We start from the raw sequence: 23605 nt of genomic DNA on the forward strand, positions 1-23605 counted from the left end.
TCTCTGTTGGATAGATTGCAAACCCAGATGCATATTAATCCTCAGGACCATCAACTTTTGGCTGCTGAACAGGAAGCAACAGAGAACTATAGAACCTTAAGCAAGGCAAAAACAAGCTATTTACAACAAAAAGCTAGGTGGACTAGTTAATGAATGGAAAATACAAATTTTTATCATAGTAGGATCAAAGCCAGACAAATCCACAATAAGGTTTCCCAAATCACTGATGGTAATGGAGTAAACCACCAGGATCCTTTGGCAATTGAGCAAGCTTTCTTGAACTACTATAATGAGCTTCTGGGATCTAGCAATCTGACTACTAAGATTCATAAACCTACAGTGAGGACTGGTAATCTACTCAGTGATCAACATTCTCAAATCTTGCTTAGGCCAGTGACTGATAATTAAATTAAGCTGAGCATTTTCTCTATTCCTGCTTCTAAAAGCCCTGGGCCTGATCGGTAAACAAGCAAATTTTATAGAGATTCCTAGGATATTGTGGGTCAGGATGTGTGTGCTACTGTGAAAGATTTCTTCCAAACAGGTCAACTATTGAAGTAACTCAACACTACAAACATTACTTTGATACCAAAAGTTAGTAATCCTAAAACTGTGATGGAGTTTAGACCAATAGCATGTTGTAACACATTGTATAAGTGTATTGCTAAACTGTTGTGCAACAGACTGGGGGAAGTCTTACCTGACATAGTGAGCATCAATCAAGGGGGGTTTGTTAAAGGGAGAAATATTGTGGAGAATGTACTCATTTGTCAAGACATTGTCAGATTATACAACAGATAATCTACCTCTCCAAGATGTCTTGTAAAGATAGATCTGAAAAAAGCATATGACAGTGTGGAGTGGGAGTTTTTGCATCAGATGATGAAAGCTCTAAACTTTCCAAGTCAATTCATCAACTGGATTATGAAATGTGTTTCATCCCCATCTTACTCTTTATCCTTAAATGGGAAGTCCTTTGGTTTCTTTAAAGGCAAGAGAGGGCTTAGACAAGGAGACCGTTTGTCCCCTCTCTTGTTTACCCTTTGTATAGATTACTTGCCAAGGATATTGGTTGTGGTTGGACAACAAGACAATTTCAGGTTCCATCCCCTTTGTGGGCACCTGAGGTTAAACCATCTATTATTTGCAGATGACCTCCTTATATTCTCTAAAGGTAATGCTATGTCAATCATGTGGCTGCTAAGGGCTTTTGCCGCTTTTTCAGCTGCCTCTGGTCTATGCCTCAATAAAGACAAAACTGAGATCTATTTTAATGGGGGTAAGGACTGACACTGTGGATGAGGTGCTCCAAATATCTGGGTTTAAGAAGGGTTCCCTACCATTTAAATACCTAAGGATTCCAATTTCATCTAAAAAACTCACCAAGAATGAAGGGAGGAAACTGACTTATAAGATCACTGCAAAAATTCGAGCTTAGGGGGCTAAACATTTGTCATATGCTAGAAGATTAACATTGGTTACCTCTGTTCTACATACCATACACTCGTATTGGGCCACTATTTTCCTTATCCTATCTGGTATAATGAACAGAATTGACAACACATGTAGGAATTTTCTCTGGGGAGGGAAAGATTCTTATATGCGTGCTCCTGCAGTAGGATGGGAGTTCTGTTGTACCCCTAAGGCTGAGGGTGGCTTGGGTATCAAAAATGCAAAGAATTGGAACAAAGCACTTTTGGGAAAGTATGTCTGGTGGGTGGCATCAAAGAAGGATCATCTCTGGGTGCGATGGATCAACCATGTGTATCTGAGAGATATTCATTGGACCAACTACTTCCTTCCCACTGACTGTAGTTGGTCATGGAAAAAAAATCTCCCACATTATGTCCTTATTTAGGCCTGCTTACACTAATGACCAGTGGCTGGGAAAACCTTCTGAATATTTTATCAAAGAGGGATATGACTGGCTTGGAACCCCCAAGTCCACTGTTTTCTGGTGGAAAATATGTTGGAATACAATGAATGTACAAAGGACCTCCTTCGTCTATTGGGCAGTCATGCTAGGGAGGCTCCTCACTAGAGACAGGTTGGGTAGAATGGGTGGATCTCCTATTATGGACTGCTATTTATGTAATTCTGCAGATGAAAATCATGAACATTTATTTTTTGACTGTGAATTTAGTAGGAGGTGCTCTGAACTTCTGCAGCAGCAACTTCACATTAGGCTTAACCCAAGAGACTTGGTTGGCTGGAACAAAAGAGGGAGGAGATATAGCATCTTGAGTAGGATTACTTGTGCCTGCTATGTGATGACAGTGTACCTGATCTGGCAAGCACGTAACAGAGCTAGAGTATTACTTACAGTAACTCATCCTAGAATACTCGTCCAGCAGGCCATACAAGCTGTTCTTACCAGATTCTGGGCCAGAAACAATGTTGCAATCACTCGGGAGGAGGAGACTTGGATTAGAAATATTCAGAACACATAGCCACACATTGAATAGTTTAGAAATTATATGTTGGCACTTCTTTTGTATGAACATTAACTGAATGATGTAATTTTGTTGATATTAATATACTCAACTTTTTCCAAAAAAAAAAATAGATAGGATACAATACAAATAATAATAAGCTAATAGTGGGGAGGGGATAACACGATACAAAAAAAATTCATCATTAGGTAACTGCAGGGAGGGGAAAGAATACAAAATTTCTCAGAAAAAAGAAAGATAGTAGGGATATACTATATATTAAAGTATATGGGAGCAAATTTCTATCTTTTAGTCAAATTAATTAATGGTTAATATTCCATTCAAACATGAACTCTCTAATACTTACGAAGTATTTCTTTATCTTTATCTTTTAGGGAGTAATTAATATTAAATTGATCTTAAACATAGTTTTTTTATTTTTTATGGAGTAATTAATATTTATTTTATTTTGGATAGTTTACAAAAACTGTAGCCAATAATATATCTCGAAAAGTTATATATATTAGATTTAATGCCCGTGCAATGCACGGACCACTTTGTAAAGTCATTAGTAATATTTTATGATATTGTGGACCTGACTTATTTACAAATTGCAAATGCAGAAAGCCCATATACAAATTCAAGGTTCAAGAATTATGTTTTTCGTTATAAGTACTCTATAGTTTGGGTCTAGCTAATTCATTGATAGAAATCAAATGTTTTCCCTCATTCCAATGCGACCTACTCTTTGGTGGTATGAAGAACAATCCAAATTATATTATATCTTCATAATATTTTGAGTTTTATACCAAGTGTATTGTATTTTTAGCATTGATTGAATATAATTTAGTGTTAAATCCTGAGAACTTTATCTTGTAGGGTGCAACCCGATATAAATACTTACCTAAGTCGCACATAATGGAAACATAAAAAACACTCCTTTAAAAGTAACAAAAATTCTTATTTAAGATGGCATTATCCGTCTTAAATTTAAGATGGGTAAAGTATCATGTCATTTATGTATATAAAATAAATATATTGCTGCTTTTCCCTATTCATCTTATACAAAGTATACACAAGTGTTATGTACTATAAAAGAAAAAAAAAATGTCTTAGGGGGAAGAGGGCAAGACATATGTAGTCTCACCCCATTTGTATGAAAAAAAAACCGACGCCTAACTCGTTCCACTACCCCCGATAAATGTTTACTTCTATAACACCAATAGGCCTTACTCGTTACACTACCCCGGATATATCCGTCTTAAGGATAAAACTATAAGAAGTAATTGTATTGGATGACTATTCACAAGGAAATACATATGTATATATAGCTAGCCTATCACTAGAAACTAGGAAACTATCTTAACAATATGGCAAATACAAGATTGCAACCAACTAAGGATAGAAGGAGATAATTACAAAGATACGGAAGAATATTTACATATTCTTATACGCCCCTACAGTCGAAGCGGGAGGAGAGCGGATGTTGAGACTGGACCTAAAATCGTCAAATAGTACCTTACTTCGGAAGTCCCTTTGTGAAAACATCAGGATATTGGTAACGAGAGGGAACATGTCGGATAATGGCTTCGCCCAAGGCGACCTTTTCGCGTACAAAGTGAATGTCCATTTCGATGTGCTTAGTTCGTTGGTGGTTGACGGGATTCCCGGATAGATAAATCGCACTCACATTATCACAATAAACGATAGTTGCCTTTCGAATAGGGCGATTTAGCTCGAGCAATAGATTACGGACCCAACACGATTCAGCAACAATATTAGCAACGCCCCTATACTCGGCCTCAGCACTAGAACGAGAAAGAGTTGGCTGTCGTTTTGAAGACCAGGATATTAAATTGTCACCAAGAAAAACACAGTACCCGGAAGTGGATCGTCTAGTGTCGGGGCAACCGCCACAGTCAGCGTCCGTATAAGTAGTTATAGTGGACGTGGAAGAGGGTCCGATATGTAGGCCGAGAGAAGTAGTACCCTTCACATAACGAGTAATACGTTTCAAAGCACTCCAATGCTCCTCGCGTGGATCATGCATGAATAGACAAATTTGTTGAACGACATATGCTATATTCGGGCAAGTAAATGTCAAATATTGTAGTGCCCCAACTAAGCTTTTGTATAAGGAGGCATCGGCTACAGGAGGTCCAGAAGCGGCACTAAGTTTAGCTTTAGTATCAACGGGGGTTTGAGCCGACTTACAAGAGGACATGTTGGCGCGTTGGATGATGTCAGCCGCATATTTGGACTGATGGAGGAACAAGCCGGACTTGTCACGAGTGGCAGCTACTCCGAGAAAGTAGCTTAGAGGGCCGAGATCGGTCATTGCAAATTCGGACTTAAGACGAGCCATGATGTCCTGCAAAAGCGCATTAGAGGAAGTAGTGATAACAATGTCATCAACATATAAAAGCAAATACGCCGTCGACTTTCCTTTGGTATAAATGAACAAAGAATTGTCACAGGTACTGTGACGGAAACCAATAGTCGCAACGAATGTTGCAAAACGATGGTACCATGCCTGAGGGGCCTGTTTCAGGCCATAAAGAGACTTCTTCAAAAGGCAGACATGGTTTGGAAACTTGGGGTCCCGAAAACCCGGTGGTTAATGCATGTATACGGTCTCGTTAATCGTGCCATAGAGAAATGCATTCTTGACATCAAGTTGATGGATGGGTCAATTATTGGAGACCGCAATGCTAAGTACCGTTCGGATTGTAGTCGGTTTTACCACGGGACTGAATGTCTCATCACAGTCGATGCCAACCTGCTGAGACCTGCCATTGACAACAAGTCGAGCTTTGTGGCGCTCAAGATCACCGTTAGACTTGAATTTATATTTGAATAGCCACATACAACGAGTTATATTCGCATTAGTGGGACGGGGAACAAGTACCCAAGTCTCATTGCTAATGAGGGCTTTATACTCGTCATTCATGGCCATATTCCAATTCGGGTCTTTGAGGGCACTGATGGGACATTTAGGGAGTGGGGAGGGAGAGGTGGAAACATTAAGGTTCATGAGGGTGCGAGGTTTAAAAATCCCACGTTGGGCACGAGTAACCATTTGTGGTGAGACCGTGACCGTGGGTGGAGAAGGTGAGGAGCCCGTGGTTTGCGTGGCAGCAGCAGGGGTCAGAAGAGGGGTCTGGCGTGAGGCTGCGGTGGCAGGGGAGGACACGGGAGTGGCAACCGTGGGAGGGGAGGGTACGGTTGATGGCTGGGCAGCAGGTGTAGGGGACTGCTGGTGTTGTAAGAATGTGCGTACCGGGTGGGTGTCATCATCAAGAAAAGAGTAATCCGGATTGTTAGACACGGGGTCATTTTTATAGGGAAAAATCTGTTCATGAAAGGTGACATGTCGGGATAAATAGATCCTTTTAGAGGCAAGTTCAAGACACTTATAGCCTCTATGGTTAGACTGATACCCGAGAAACACACAAGGTAGGGATCGAGCTTGAAGCTTGTTTATGCTCGATGGGGGGAGATGTGGATAGCAAAGGCAACCGAAAGTTCGCAAATGGGAGTACAACGGCTCACGTTGGTAAAGGGCCGAGGTGGGGGAGGAGTGTGTGGTGGCTTTGCTAGGAAGTATGTTGTGAATGTAGGTGGCTGTGGCTAAGGCGTGAGGCCATAAGGTGGGTGGCATATGGGCATGGAGCAGGAGGGTGCGTACCATGTTATTAATGGTACGAATTTTCCTTTCCGCCTTGCCATTTTGGGAGGAGGTGTGTGGGCAAGAGAAACGGAATACGGTACCGTTTTTTTTAAATGCTTTAGGAATAGGGAATTATCAAATTCGCGGCCATTGTCGCATTGAAAGGTTTTAATATTTTTCTCGAATTTTGTTTGAATTAATTTGTGAAAAGAGATAAAGACGTCATAAACTTGGGATTTATTAGTAAGGGGATAGGTCCACAAAAAATTCGTATAGTCATCGAGAAATAAGACATAGTATCGATGGGCTAGGCCGCTGGTGACGGGTGAAGTCCAAAGGTCGCTATGTATAATATCAAAAGCACTTGTAGTATGCGATAAAGATGGAAAAAAAGGTAATTTAATATGTTTTCCAATCTCACAAGCATGACAAAAAAATGGTTTGCGTAAACTATTACATGGCAATTTATTCGATAAACTATTAAAAACGGGTAATCCCGGATGAGCTAAACGGTCGTGCCATGTTGACGTTTCAGCTGAGAGGAGGGCGTGTGGCGTGGTTGTCGGGCTGGACTTGTGGAGAGGGTAAAGGTCACCTTTGCTATTACATATCAGGAGCGGTTTCCCCGTCTTGAGGTCCTTCACAGAAAAACCAAGAGGGTCAAATTCAACAGACACAGAGTTATTGGTAGTAAAACGACGGACTGACACAAGGTTTTTAACTATGTGAGGGACATGTAGGACATTTTGGAGACGTAAAGCAGAGAAGGGAGAGGGTAAAGTAGTGTGGCCTTGACCTGTAATTGGAATACGTTGACCACTGCCGACGACAATATCACAATTTAAGCCCAAAGTAGCATAAGACGAGAGATTACCTGAATCCGACGCCATATGCGAGCTAGCCCCTGTATCCATGAACCAACGATCATCCGGAGGCATGAGTGTCATCCCCTGGAAAGAATTACCCAAGTCCGTCGGAGTGTAATTAATCGACGGAGGAGCCTGGTTCGAATAAGGATAGGCCATAAAAGCTTGTGGTGGACGCGGACCGAGGATACCTGCCGAGGAGGCAGGCTGTTGTGGTGACCACCCACTGGTGGGGTAAGGGCACCAAGGAGAAGCCCACGGAGCAGGAACCCACGGCCCATATGGATACCAGGCCATGCGAGGTGTCCATGATACAGCAGCCGTAGTCTTTGAAGACTTGTCATCACTAGCCTGACGGTTCTTATTGTTGCGATTATCCTTATTCTTACCTTTCTTCCCATTACCACGATTGTTTTTGTTGCGGTTGTTATTGGACTGCCGAGAGGAGTCTTTGGGTGAAGGAGAATCTGGTTGATTGAGGGCAACAAGAGCAGTGTCCGAGGCCGGAGGAGGGTTATTGCTTGTTTCCTCAAGAATCAGCATAGACCGAGCCTTGTAGAAAAGCGGGAGCGGGTCGCTATGTTGAATGATGGTAGCGACTCCCTTATACCCGTCGTTGAGGCCGGCTACAAGTTGAAGAACGAGCCTATCATTAGTCACCGGGGAGCCGAAGTTCGCCAACTGATCAGCGAGGGTTTTGAGCGCCTGACAATATGCCGAGGCAGTTGCAAAATTTTCGATTTTGGTCATCGAAAATTGATGCTCGAGGGAGACAGCCCTGGTGTGCTTGTTATCACGAAAAATATCATGAATACGGTCCCACAAAATCTTCGCCATGGCACCGGGTTGAAGAATTGTGAGAAGGAGATCTTGGGAGATGGTGGTGAAGATCCATTGTTTGACAATGGCGTCGAGACGAGTCCATTGTTTGAGATCAGGAACAGACTCGTCATCCGACGTGGAGGAATCATCGTCCCTAGCAGCGGAGATGTGGTCCCCAACTTCAAAAGCTTGAGCCGTGTTAAGGAATAGCTCAGCCCATGAATCGTAGTGTGTTGTTTCCATGTCGAGAGTTATCGGGATATGATGTTTGATATTCCCGACGGAGAAAGCAGGGTGAAAATTCTGGGAGGAGGGAGCCATTAGGACGGCTGGGAGAAAAGAAGAAGAAGTTTTGGGGAAGGAGAAAGACTTGATACCATATAAGAAGTAATTGTATTGGATGACTATTCACAAGGAAATACATATGTATATATAGCTAGCCTATCACTAGAAACTAGGAAACTATCTTAACAATATGGCAAATACAAGATTGCAACCAACTAAGGATAGAAGGAGATAATTACAAAGATACGGAAGAATATTTACATATTCTTTCAAAAACGGTTTAAATACCACCACACTTGCATAGATGTGACAAATCTTTTGCTATTCTTAATGCATTCTATTTTTGTCATATGTGTAATACTTGACTCGTCTTAAAATCAAGCCGGATATGTCCGTCTTATATAGAGAATTGTGCTATAACAGTATAATCTAGCTGCCTCAATTTGTGATTGAGTCAATTGCTGGTGTTAAATTTGTGGGTCAAACATATCATACACTAATACGGAGTATTATGTTCGTAGTTATTGTAGTTATTGTGTGCGATCGTTGTATGGTACGACGAATAAAAGATGACCAGTGTATGAAAAACAATGAACTTTTTTATGTTAAAAGATTACTTTTTATATTTGGTCACTTTATAATAATACAAATAAAGTGTTCACCTCTTAACATAAAAATAGTTATGGAGTACTTTTTTTTTTTATTATTATAAAACGAATATTTTATCTATGATCACACTAAGAGTCTCATAATATAATTTACATAGGTTGGATGATATTTCTATATACCCATTTACTAAAGATAGGAAACCATTTACATCTCAAGTAATAGTAATACTCCGTAGTATACAATTTCAGTTTATACACATTACAAAAGTAACAAAACTAACATGAACATTAAGTGTCATAATACGAAAAGGTACACAACAACTACAACAAACCTTCATTGAATTAAAAGTTTATTTGCATGGTAGCCTGGTGGGTTATGCGCAAGGTGGGGGTTATATATACTAATACTCCAGATAGTTATATCAATACATGCATAAAAGTTTATTAAAAATTAACTTATGTATTTAGATACGTACTTCTATTACCAATATGTAACTAATAATTCAAAATCTCTAATTATTTATGAGAAACTATGATAACAAGTGTAAAAATTAGATCATGTACTTAGGAGAACTGGAGAAGACTTCTTTTTAAATTCAAAGAGTAACGTATGGGACATGATTCTTTATCAATATAACATTAGCAAATACTCCGTATAATATTCGTATCAATAGTTAATTTCACAACTACCAAAAAATATATTATAGAAAAAAAAAACATCAAACCTAAAATCATGAATATTCATATGGTAAATTTACCTATGCTACATTGCTTCGTATAGTTTTTCATGAATTTCTCATCTATGTTTTATAATTATTTAATTAAATCTCGGTAGTTTGCATAGTCAACGATTAAATTGGTAAGGGAAATTAAGTCTTTCGGTAATATTTGGGACCCTTATTCTATTCCGTTAAGTTGCATATTAATCCAATCTATTATACCTTACCATAATAGAGTATGTGTTGTAATATAACCATGATGTCATATGTCGCAATAATTATTTGAAGATTGGCTCCATGAATTAAACAACCAATCTATCCACTCACTTAATATTGTACCTGAAATTTCAAACCATGGTGCACAGTTAGTAATTCATAGATAAGAAAGACTCTGATATAGCGTAATACGAAACAGTACCTAATAAGCAAACACAATATTAGCATAGCAATTAACTAATCGTAATCGTAATATATATTATACACATCAATCAAATAACAAAGAGATCCAACGTTAAAAAAAAATAGATGGATTGATTTCATTAGAAATTTTATGTAGACTGTAGTCTCTTTTATAGGTTAAGCTAAACACAAGTTTGAACTCCTTAAAAACTCTTATTATCTCTTCTATTAATTAATATTAATATATATAATATTATATAAAGTGGTTATATGAATTTATGATAGACTTAATAGTAGTGAAATTCTATTGATATAGAAACACAATTTTTTATTATTATTTATGGCTCAAGTAGTTTGTAAAACTTGGCCTCTCTGTAATCGCTCGAAAAAAGCTTACTTTAATAATATAGATAGATAGATACTAGTTGAAAAGCCCATGCAATGCACATGCTTCTATTAAGATCATCTGTATAAATAAAGTCTATAGTTGATAAAAGTAGTTGAATTATGTTTAAATCATTGATATACAAAAGTTCGTGATTGGTCTAGGTTATTATCAATGAACTATTAGTGCTTTTAGCATAGAAGTTTTGTCATTTAGTAGTTATCATTTCAGTTGTTAAACATCAAGTGACATAGTAAGAGTATGTAATTAGTTCTTCCATTATTGTTATACGTATCACTGGTTTTAATTAAATACAATAGTTATCTCCATAAACATAGTGCAGCTCACCAAATGAACCGCCCTTAATAAATGAGACAGATTTTTATGAGTTTTGCAAATTATTTTAACCTAAACAACTACATAAAACTAAACGGTGTTAAGTAAAGAAACATATATCATAATTATCTATATTTAGTGTGTTTAGAAAAAATGTTAGATCTCTGGCCTATAGCATAAGTTTACCTTGAATATCTACAAATAAGAGAGTGCGTGTTTTGCTCTTTATATACTTCTCGTAAAATCAAATCCATACTGAATTCTAATAAAATTAATAGTTTCTAAACAACAGTACAAAAATATATGTGATTCTATTACATAGGATGCATGAGGCTCCCATTAGGATCATCTTTAACAATATGCATGTTGAATGTTCTAAGAATTCACACGTTGGTTTACATTATTGTCATGGTTTGGTAGTAGAAGTAAACTAAGTTCAGAAAAAAGTCCAACTATATTGAAAATCGGAACACAGATAACTTTTGGGTTGACTTAGTTGATTGTTGATGGATCATCAGTCCCTTTAACATAAAAGGTACTTTTTTTGGTATTAATTATATCAGTTGTATAGCATCTGAAGACATAGTTGTATTATGTAATTACCTATTTTTATTGTTGTACGCACCACCGATTTTAGTTAATTTAAAACGTCATTCCCAAAAATGTGGTTTAATTTCAAAAAATGAACACGTGATAACTGAGACTGGTTTTATAAGATTCATAAATTAGATTAACTTACAACATCTACCAATATTCCATTTTTCAAGCATACGACAGTGTAAATGTTGAATGGTGGTACGCAAAATAACATGTATCTCAATTATATATGTAGCCTGTTTGAAGAATTTTTGTTAGATCTCTAAACAATACAAATTTGTTTTTGACTATCTATCATTAAGACTGGTTGTTCCCTATGAACTTCATGTGAAATATCTAATACGAAATCTAATTTTTTAGACGTGAGATATTTTTGAGTGAATTAACGAACAAACTTTAAAATATTTGACCTCCAAAAAACAAATCAGGAGTTTTGTGTGGATTGGAGGGAGTAGGATATTAGGATACTACTCTTAAACTCGATTAGTTTTAGATTATATCTATTAAAATTATAACTCATTTTTGTTTATTTGAAATGTTATCTATTAACAAAATAAGTCTCATTATCTTACATTTTTATTCTACTCTTTATTTATAATAACAAAATGAACAAGTTTCAGAAAAGAGTTTCAATTTTAAGAAAACGGCTTCAAATTACTAAATATATAGGGACATGCTTTTTCATATACTGATTTTATTCTTTCACATACGATTTTTACCATACTACCCTTGTCATTTTTTTCATCATTCACCAAATTGATACTAAATTTAAAAAAAAAATAAAAAAAAAAAACAAAGCAACAAACACCCATGTCAGCACTGTTAAACCCGACGCCGACAACCCCCTCACCACCTGACCTCCGTTCAAAACCCATGTCCCAGCCAATAACCACCAGCCGGTAACCATGACGCCGACTACCCCCTTACCCACCGTCGACAACCGGTCTTATCTGACAACCGCAGACCTCCTTTGAACTCCCCCGTCCTATCTGACAACCACAACCCACAAACCCAACGCCGACTGCCCAAGCCCTCAAACCCGACGCTGACTACCCCAGCCCTCAAACCTGACGCCGACCACCCCCACAACCCAACGATAACCACCCTCTTAACAACCACGCATACCCATATTAATTTCAGTAAAAATTAAACTTAATAATGTTAATATAACGTTTTAATAATCACTAATTGGAGAATTATAATCCAGTGTTTAGGTTTTAGAGTATTTAGATTCAATATTACAGAAAGATGCATATAAGAGTTGTTTTGATTAGGTTTAGGAAAAAGTGTCGGATATGGAAACATTATGAAAAAATATATGTTAAAGAGTAAAGTTCGTATGTGAAAAAGTAACTCTGTACAATCGTTTCACTTCTTAACCAATATATATGAGTTTGACCTAATTTATTACACTAAGGAGTACTTTATGTTCAACTAAACTCATATGGGATTGTTGGAGTGTCCCCGACAATAATGCGATCACAATTGTCGATCATGATGATCACATGTTTAAATCTCATTTTTAAGAATACGTAAGGGATGATTCATTTTATAGTCAACTGATCAACATTAATCGGTAACGATTGGCTTGCTAGAGTTTGATGTTACTGTCGTGGGACGGTGGTGGTTAGTTGATCCCTTAAGGTCACACCTAAAGGATGATGCCCTAATTTGTAAAGTTGATTAATTGTATGATGATACAAGTTAATCAATTCCTTAAAATTGAACAATTCAATTTGTGAGAGAGAATATTGATATATTATTATAATGAGATTAAATAAGATTTATTTTAGTAATTTAAATATTTTATTACTAAAATTGTTTATTGTTTGTGAAACAATAGAGATGAGAATGAATGGTTAATTATAATTACAAGATGTTGTGAATTATAATTAAATGACCCATTTTATTTATGTGATCAAGTATTACTAGTCAATTTGTTGTATGTAATTTAATTAATTTATAAAATGATATTTATGTGATAAATATGCATTAAATTAATTAATAACATGTATCGTACTACATGTGACATATTGTGTGACAAATGACAAATTGACAAAAATAAAATGGTAGTCCATTTTATGTATATGGACCGAAATATTGGGATGGAAGTAGTTAGTGGGTGAATTATTTTATGAGATAAAATAATGTAATCATGCCTAGCCTAAAACTAGCTTACACACCTACACTAAGTATACTCACATGCCTACAATTTGGAGAAGTGAAAAAGTAAAAAGAAGATGCCATTATTTGGCCTCTACCACCTGTCCACTTCCTCAATCATAATGAGAATTTTGTTCTCATTTTTTACTACTCCATTATTCGTTCATTTACACATGCAATTTTTATCATCTCTCTCTTTTTCTCTCTAAAAGTTTGTTTTAGATTACATGAATATTGTTCAATAATATTACTAATATTATTAGTGTAATATATGAGTATTAGTAATCAATTTTAAGGTAAACTACTAAACTAATATCTAGCTAATATTATTTAGTGGGGATAAGGGATAATCTTGGGTGGAATCAAGAGGAGTGGCTTCTATACTTGAGGTCTTTGGAGGATCATCCTAATATATGGAAAGCTCAAGAACAAGTGAGGTAGGAGACTTCATTTGTGCCCAAAATATCCGAAATACTCACATGTAAGGAACCGTTTTTCTCCTTACTCTTGCATTTGTTTTACATGCATAAGATCTTTAAGTTTTATGAATAAAACTTTAAACCAAAAGATATTTAAAATATGATTTCCAACAAGTGATATCAGAGCATTATGGTTGTTGCATGCAAGATCGGGATCGTTTTTCCGAGATAATACGATTAACGAATAAAACTTGAAATTTGTGTTTTATGTTGATAAATCAAGAAATAATTTTGCATGTTAAAAGTTTCTGGTCCTAAATAGATTTTAGGTCATATGGGACATTTTATGGATTTTTATTGTCCATTTTATATATTATTGGCATTAAAATGTGAATTTTATGATAAAAATATCATTTTTGGACGAAAAATAGCTAAACTTCGAATTTTTCAGTAGTTTTTGGATATGTTTTCACATATATTATCTAATGATGGTCTGTAAATTTTCATGATAAAATGATTTTTTTTACTCAAAATATGGATTTTTTAAGTTAAAATCGTATTTAAATGGGTAAATAGGTTAATATGTGTTATATTTTGAATCTGGTCATGAAAATTTATTATGTTGTCACATGCAATTTTACAAGATGTGTGTACAATATTTGGCTATAATGAAGTCTTTATGCATGATTTATGAATTTTTGATGAAAAATCACATAAATAGTGATAATAATTAGTAAAAATGCTAAAACATACTTCATGACTAAAGGAAAAATGTCACATGTTGCATTTTATCATATATTTCAGATATAAAAGTAAAAAGTTGATGAATATAATTTTTCTCATATTTTTATGGTCATAATTGTTAAAATCGATAAACCGCAACATTATTTTTCTCGGTAAATTTTCGAAATTTTTAACCTAAGTTTTGAACATTATGAGTGTCATGGTAATTTTTCCAGAATGTTCATGAGTTTAAATTTCAAATTTTGAAATTATTTGAAATTTTTATGATTTAAATTTGAAGTTTATAGCATAATTTTGTATTTTTGGGTCCATTTATGAACAATATAAAGAAATTAAGTTTAATTATTGTCAAAATGTTATTGGAGACTAATTTTGAGTCCTAAGATGATTAGGGTAATTAACTTGTACATAAATATTAATTTATGTAATTATTGTGATTTTAATAAGTTAAATCACACAAATCCGTAAAAACCGATAAAATATACGATATTGGCTCTTTAAAGGCGATTTAACATAAAATTAAGCATGTTCATACATATTATAATGCTGCATTTTATTTATGATTGTCATATTTTAATTTTATGTAATTTTTGAATTATGTAATTTTACTTAGTATGGCATTAGTTTTAATTGGTATTACCCGAAATGTATGGGAATATCGATTCGGTTGTAATTATTGTGATCTCGTATCACTGTTTTGTAATTTAATAGATTTATTCTTACTTTAATTACAAATGTATAATAGGAAGTTATGTAATTCATTTTGTAATTTAATTATCCCGGAATTCCTTGAAGACGGTGTCATTCGAGAAGGCGATCCATCAAAGAAAGTGTTGCCTTGAAATGCGTGTCAAGACCGAAGTTCAAGGGACCAAAGGAGTTGGTTTCCGAATTTGTAATAGTTTATTAGATTTACTATTTTAGGAAGGCCATACTTGGATTTTATTTTTATGCTTTGCATTTTATTTATATGTTGCATGCATCGCTAAATTGCCATAACTAAACATGCATTTTAATCGAGTTTATCGACCGTGTCAATTACAATTATCGTAGTTCACCGTTTTAGTTCACTTAAAACGTGATAGATAATAAATTGACATGACCTCTCGCTAAAATAAACAATTGAGACTTAGCCTCACAAAAAAGTAGAAACCATGAAAACCTATTTCATGAGGGAGTACACTCGTCCCTACCGGGGTACAAACCTTGTTACGTAGGGGATGTGAGTGATGAATGTCTCTCCACCGAATTTATAAAGATAAGGGTTGTATTCGGCTTTACCGATGCCTGATGCGTGTCCTAAATATGTTGTTTTACACCCCATTTTACACGCATTTCAGAGCTCATTTGTGTAGTTTAAACTACTATTTTCCCTATTTCCGTCGACTTTTGTGTTTTTGTGTAACACTGCAGAAATATGAAAAATTCAGCGGAAATCAAGCCGAATCCGCCTCCGAGTACTTGGCATTGCATTTGGCATGGAGTAAAGACTCGGGAAGCGAACTTGGTGCGCGTATCGAGGCTCAAAAGATGAATTTACGAAGCTTTTGGAGCAACTACCTGATGAATCAGTCGATAGACCGGTGTCCTTGGTCGATCGACCAGAGCACAACTTTCAGAAGCTACTGTTCAGCGCATCTCAGTCGACCGACCGCCTACCCTGGTCGATCGAGCGGACCGTTAATTTGACGGGAATTAAAAGACGAGAAAGCCCAATGTAATTAGGTTTTAGGAAATAAGCATCACGTTATATTCCTATATAACGTAACCCTTTTATCAAGTCTTGAGGATCGAGTTTATTAGGGTTCATCACAAAAAGTTGAATTTTAATTAATTCGTTAGCTTAGATTATTCTTTGGTTAAAAAAGTTTACTTCCACATCTGGTTTTGATCTTTCCTCTTTACGGTATTCTTCTGTTCTTTTGTTCAGTTTCCCTGCTTTAATTCGTTCATAGTTAGAATTGCTAGTTTAGAATTCCCAAAGCCGAGTTATCGTTTTATGTTAGTTAAATATTTAGTTATTTCTATCATGAATTCAGTAGCTTTGTTTGTTAATCTTATTACTGTTTCTATCATAATCATGAGTAGCTAAATTCATAGTGCTAAGATGTAGGGGATCTGTGGTGTAGGCGGCGTAAATAGAAAGGCTGAAATCGCGCCATGGTCGATCGACTGGCCTACTCGGTCGATCGACTGGCTCCCGTGAGATTACCTTCGGCTTAATTGATTTAATTGCTATATTTGACGAATCGAGTGCACGCGACTAGTTGAATGCTTAGGAATTGACCGACCCGATAAGATCGAAAGATAGGGGAGGGAGATAGACTACTTAATTAAGACGACTAAATTAATAAGATCGAGAGATAAGTTAATTTAGACTTTTAAATCACTTTTCAGGACAAGAGTTAGTATTAGTGATATTAGGGACCCGTAGCTAGATCGAAAGATGCTACCTGTTAAGAATGGACCGAGAGGACTTCTTATTTTCCCGTTTCACGTGATTATCTCAGACTTACCTAGGATACCGCCGCCGAAATTAAAGTAACCGACCATCTTAGCATCCTTATAATATTTGATTTCATCTAGTTCTTTTATCATTCATTTATTTACTTTAGTTATAGATTCATTCAAATCAAACCCCCATCAAAACCGTTACTTTAGGCTAAAATTAGACAACTATTAATTGCATCGCCTCTCCGTGGTTCGACCCTTACTGCCATTAGCTATAGTAGTAGTTTGGATTTATAAATTTATCTTTGGTACTCTACGACGGTATCAAATTTTGGCGCCGTTGCCGGGGAGGCAATTGTTTAAATTTTTAGTTGTTTTTATCTTAGTCTTTTTCTTAGTTTACGGGACATCTGTTCCTTAAACTATTCTCATATTCTACTTGTAGTTTCCTCTTATGCGCAGGTCACAGGCTGGTGAATTGAGACCATTAGATACTGAGATCGAAAGGACTTTACGTGAGTTGAGACGATCATCTAGAGTATTGCCGACAGAGGAAGAGCTTAGTACTCTGTCCAGTTACTACGAGAACGAGCTATTTGAGGAGGATCCACCTTCGTCTCCTATTTCTACTTCTTCAGCTGAGACCGTCACATCTCCAGACATGGCTGAAGAGGTAAGTATAGCCAGTCACTCCAAGCCGAAAGCTGAGAATCTCTATAAGGGATTTGCATTGCCAGCCGGGACGGAGAGAAAATTCGAAGCAAAACCGTCCTACATCAACTTGGTTGAGAGAAACCAATTTGGGGGAGCTGCAAATGAAGATGCAGCTAACCATATGAAGATATTCATTGACTATTGTTGTTCCATGCCCCCACTAGCAGGTGTGACCCAGGACCAGATCAAAGAAACAATGTTCATATTCTCACTCTGTGATGCTGTTAGGGAGTGGTACCGAGATCTGGATCGAGCTGCCAATGGGATTACAGATTGGAATTCGCTGGCCTTATTGTTCTATAAGAAATACTTCTCTGCCTCGAAGACCAATGTAATTAGGGCTCAGATCACAAGCTTCAAACAGGGTCCTGATGAAAACTTTCATGAGGCATGGGTCCGTTTCAAGAAGCTGGTGCGATCTATTCCGCACCACGGGTTCGAACAATGGTCCCTGTGTAATCAGTTCTACAACGGGCTTTATGATGATCAGAGAGCTATCCTGGATGCTGCAGCTAATGGCAGATTCCAGGAGAATGTTGGAGAGACCAAGGGATGGAAGATTATTGAAGATATGGCCATCCATAAAGTTGAGCATGGGAATTCCAGAGGAAATCAGAGAATATCAGTTGAATCACCTGCTGTAGCTGCAATAGAGGCCCTTACTGCGAGGTTCGAGAAGTTCGATTTTGGGGGATCCTCAAAAGGCGGGATATATAAGGTTAACGCAGTTTCAGACGGTCCTTTTACATGCAAAAGATGTGGAGCAGAGGGACATGTTTCGGAATTTTGTACCAGCTCGAATGAAATATGTGTTGCCTTTCATCATTATAGGCAGACTGGTACTTACCCCGATCCCTCCAATGTCCACGCCAATTTAAGGTGGACTAACCAGAATGTCCTTAATCCCGGTCCACAGCAGCAGCAGCAGCAAAGCTATATGCCCCCTCATAAGCAGCAGCAGTTTCAAAAGCCTCCATATGTGCCTCAGCAGCAGCAGCAATTTCAAAGTTCTGACATTTCTGAGTTGAAAAAAATGGTTCAAAATCTGTCGGGTTTGCTGCAAAAGGAGTCTCAAGCTAGTGAGACTTCTACAAAGATGTTAGAGAGTCAAATTGCCCAACTAGCAAGCAAAAGTGCAACTCGAGCGCCGGGGCAATTACCGTCGCAGCCGGATCAAAAAGAGACCTTAAATGCTATCACTTTGAGAAGTGGGTCCACCCTTGATGGGCCCGCTATGGTCGAGGATGTGACTGAAAAAGATGAGGCGGAACCGAGAAGAAGGCTGGAACGAACAGTAGCAAGAAAAAGACGACCAACAGGTATATCAGTCGATCGACTGACATACCCGGTCGATCGACCAGTCCGCGAAACAGTACAGCCTCTGGTCCTGAAGAAGTCGGTCGATCGACTGACCAACATGGTCGATCGATTGACAGTGCTGATGATCGTGAACCTTTTCGTCCTCCAATGCCCGATAACTTGAGGGACCACTTGTTTCGGGGTACGACGACTCCGAAATTATTGAGGCAAGATCCAAATGTTGGTGGGTCTGTTCCGGTTCCAAAGTATGACCCCTTGACGGTTAATGGTTCATTCTTGAGACGGTCTGAAGAAGGTTCGAGCTACAACAAGGAAAAAGTAGTGGATTTTCAGCCTAAGTCCACCGATGCCGGTACGAGAGACCTAGAGGAGAGGGCTAAGTTGCTTCTTACAGCCCCTTATCCAGAGAGATTGGTGCCGACAAAGGAACAAGAAGTATCGTTTAACAAGTTTGAAAATGTTATTCGTAGTTTAAATGTGCAAGTTTCTTTCCTTGAATTGGTTAATCAAGTGCCTGCTTACACGAAATTTATGAAGCATCTTTTGTCTAAAAAGAAGTCACTTGACACTGTACAATCTGTCGCACTAACTGAGAAGTCTTATTCTTATTTGACTCATACCGCACCTCATAAGCTAGAAGACCCAGGTAGTTTTTCAGTCCCATGTAATATTGGCACCTTTTCTATTGAGAAGGCCTTGTGTGACCTAGGAGGCAGTATTAGCGTTATGCCTTTGAGTCTTGCTAAGAAATTAAAATTCACTAGGTTTGCAGTTACTAGCATGACAGTACAGATGGCTGATCGTTCTGCGGTCCAGCCTATAGGAGTCTTAGAGGATATTTCTGTGCAAATAGGAAAGTTCTTTTTCCCAGTTGACTTTGTTGTACTAGATATACCCAAGGATGCTCACATTCCTATCATTTTGGGTAGACCATTTCTGCACACTGCTGGTGCAGTTATAGATGTTGGCTCAGGTACATTGACCTTTAAAGTAGGGAAACAGTCCGTTATTTTTGCCCAGACTGCTAAGAAGAAAGATCATATGTGGCCAGTCACTTGTAATATGATTTCTGAGAAGAAATCTTATTTTGTGCTTTCTGATATGCCTGCCCCTATGCCCGTTTCTGCTATAACGCCTCCGCCCCTTATTGGGAGCAAATTGGAGGAAGATTCTTCTGTTTTAGATATTGTAGGAAATGGTTTGGGGAAGGAAGAGCCGCATGTTGCTCCAGCTGTGAAGGAGCCAATCGTTCAAAGAGGCGGGTTAGGATGTCTTAGCTATGGCACTGATGAGGAGCCAGTCAAGGTGACGAAGTCCGATTTGGATTTTGATAAGCCAGACGAGGTCATTGATTAGGAAGATGTTGGAAATGCTGATCCGTTGAGTTCTGCGGATATTGGAATTGATAGGAGTGCAGCTGAGGAGATGAGCACTGTAGAGGCTACTTCTTGTAGCCAGAAGCCGAGCAAGTGGGCCATTACGTGGCCATTCTTGATCAACTATTAGTTGATTAAGACTTTTCTAAAAGACATTTTATTGCTTTTGTTAGACTTTTTATTGCTTTGGTTTGCGCGAGACTTCGCTTTAATAAGTTTGATTAGGATTTAAAGACTTTAGACTTTACATTTGAGTTTTGTGCAATTTTAGGCGCGTTATTATGTGCATTTGCAGGTTCATAGACCACACTAGCTCAATTTATTGAGCTAATTAGACGAAATCAGAGACTTACAACAGGTTTCGCAGTCGATCGACTGGCCTGAGTGGTCGATTGACTGACTGCTACAGCTACAAGAGCTTCTGTTCATGTCATCCTGGTCGATCGACTGGATGCTATGGTCGATCGACCATGTTCGCTGATGTACTTGTTTCGATCATTCCCCTGCTGTGTTTGGTCGATTTGCGGAGTTGAGGGAGTCTTTTCTCCACTTTATTCTCCGATTCATTTCTGTTTTCTTCCGTTTCCTTATTTTGCACATAATTTTGCGTTTCATAAATTGTTTTCTCGGAATTATACGCGGTACTTTTGTTTCTTTTCAGGTACCTATAGTAGCACTGCTGGCTATTGAAACCTCCTAGCTCACGCTGGTTTGGGGAGGTTTCCTTCTGCGCTCAAAGTCTTGTGAGTTTCCGAGTTCCTCTTCATGTCTTATTTAGTTAATTTATCGAAAATTCCCGTTTTCCTTTTATTTCATTACATGACTTTGCACAATGGGGACATTGTGTGATTTGGTTTGGGGAAGGGTTTTGCGTTGCATTCACATGTTTTATTGCATTTCTGTTTCACGTTTATTACACTTCAGCTTGCATTGTTTATTTCATTTCCTATATATATACAGAAAATTCAAAAATATTGAAAAATTTCACGTTTATTTTAGCATGTAGGTCAAGTCGGAACGGTAGTATTTCAATGATGACATTGCATTTTCATCTGTTTATGCCTAAGCCTTGCTAATTGACATGTTATTAGTAGAATCATATATGCATAGTCTACGAGTTTTCGTTAAATTTCTTGCTGAATCTTGAGACTTGACTTAGATTTTTGGCAAACTACATCATTTTCTGAGGATTAGAGCTTATAACTGGTGTCATCCATGACCAGTTTATTTAGAAATGTGAGTAGTTACTCCTTATGAGACATGTTACATCGATATGCATAAATATGAACTTAATCTGCTTAATACCTTTATGCATTCGGGTTCGTGGTTAGTTGACACATGTGGAAGAGGTCGCCCCTTATTCATTTTGCCCATAAGCTCCACATTGCCAAAAATAGCCTTTTTGTCCCGTTACTACATCCTACATTTAGCCTGCCCTTGTCAAGCTAGTAGTTTATGTTCTCGGGATTTTTATTTCGTTTTTGGTGGCTAATGCTCATTTTCAGACGATGTTGGGAAGATGAAAAGGATAAGAAAAAAGAAAAAGAGTTCCCATTTTGGAAGTGTTGGACACTAGAAAGGAAACTACCCCAAGTTGTTAAAGAATAAGAAAGTTAGTTGCGAGACATCTAATAAGACTTAGTTCTTTATTTATTTGATTGACATAAGTTTTGCTAGTAACATTTCGTCAATATTAGAAACCGATGGTAGTTTTCATCATTCTATGCGATACATAGGATGATTAGAATATGACGACTAGCATCAAGTAATGTCGAGAGATAGAGTCATTTTGTATTCAATCTAGTTTTGGGTTTAAAGTTGTACCTTAATTAGGAATATTAAGTACATGGACCCTAAATAAGAATATAATTTTGTTAAGATACAAAAGATGTTTCACTTTTTGTGACCCAATACACCGCGATTTGATTTATGGCTAGCCCAAAATCAAGGTGATTATATTCTAAACCAAGCTAGAATGATATATCATGTAGATGATGCAAGACTCATATTGGTAACCCAGATTTAATCTAAATTCTGGAATGATAAACGCAAAGAGTTACCGAGTACTCTTTGAACCATTAGATTATTAATCTTATGGTATATGCGTATCTTGTATTCAAAGCAAGATTTCCCGTGCCTTTTGGTAGAAAAGGAGATTGAGGATGCAAATCATTAATCCAGAAATTTTGATCATTTTCTTTTACCGACGATTAAGTTGATAGTGTTCACATGATAAGGTGCAAAGAGAAGTCTATGAAGAAGTACAAAGAGTTCAAAGACGCACGATTTGATCATAATGGGAATATCTAAGTGATAACTTTGATATAAGCCAAAGGAAGTGTGATATAGTATCACAAATTAATCTCTCTTAACACGCATTATGGGATAAGGTTTGACAAACTCTATTCGATATGGTTTGGACATTGATCAAGTTACTTTGAGTTACTTGATCTTATTTTGGGGATATTATCTTTTTGTCTAAAGGTGTTTTTCCATTAAATCTAAACTATTCATATGAGATATGGAATGGTAGTGTACCATGCTCGTAAGTTTTTCACAAGAAACAAGCGCTCCTTTTACAATAATCACGAGTACAACGGGTTTGTAGCTCATGAAGCTGTCTTTCTAGAATACAAGTTTGTTTCTAGAAGATAGAGTGGGAGAAAATATTCAAGAGCCACAAAAGAATTGTTTGTCGCAAGAAACTGGTCTTTCTTAGCTGCATGAGACGTTTTGTGTAAGACGTTGTTTCTTCAGAACCTAGGAGGTTAAAGTCATCACTTGTTGAAGATGATTAATTCATGTTACTTTTAAGAAAGTAAAGATCTTACAACTTACAAAGAAATTATTTGATTCAAGTTAATTACTTCTGGAAAGTAATAAACATATAACTTACATGAGAGTGTTTAAGTCACAACTCAATACAAGGCTTAGAGCCATGAAAATCCGAAATAAATTACAACTGGAATTGTTGAATATCAAAGAGAGATATCAAAGCTTGATTGGTGGCAAAGGGTTTTGCACTAGTTGAAATGCTTAAATCTATTTGGATCTTCTTCGGGATTGTGTTTTATTATGAGATATATAGCAAGTGAATCCAAAAACCCACTTCTTCAAATAAGAAATGTATTCGATACATGTTATAAGTTTTTTTGCAATCCTAAAATAATGTGCAACTTAAGAGATGGTCTTGAGTAGGACATTAACGAGTTGGAATCAAAGTAAAAAATTTCCCGATAAGTCGAGAAGTTGTGTTTATACATGAAGTTTAGTGGGAGTTACGGAAATTTTAATTAGTC

General features: G+C 37.1%; 1 protein-coding gene across 1 annotated transcript; it reads right to left on the reverse strand.

Moving 5' to 3' along the window:
• Window positions 1-3951: 3951 nt before the first annotated feature.
• LOC141631120 (uncharacterized) lies at window positions 3952-8033 on the reverse strand. Its single transcript, XM_074443834.1, has 3 exons — window positions 6631-8033; window positions 5152-5221; window positions 3952-4974 (listed from the first exon to the last, which is right to left on the reverse strand). The coding sequence occupies exons 1-3, from the start codon at window positions 8031-8033 to the stop codon at window positions 3952-3954; spliced, it is 2496 nt and encodes an 831-aa protein (XP_074299935.1).
• Between the last annotated feature and the right edge of the window lie 15572 nt (window positions 8034-23605).

This window comes from Silene latifolia, chromosome Y (assembly GCF_048544455.1).
Source record: "Silene latifolia isolate original U9 population chromosome Y, ASM4854445v1, whole genome shotgun sequence".
Classification (NCBI taxonomy): domain Eukaryota; kingdom Viridiplantae; phylum Streptophyta; class Magnoliopsida; order Caryophyllales; family Caryophyllaceae; genus Silene; species Silene latifolia.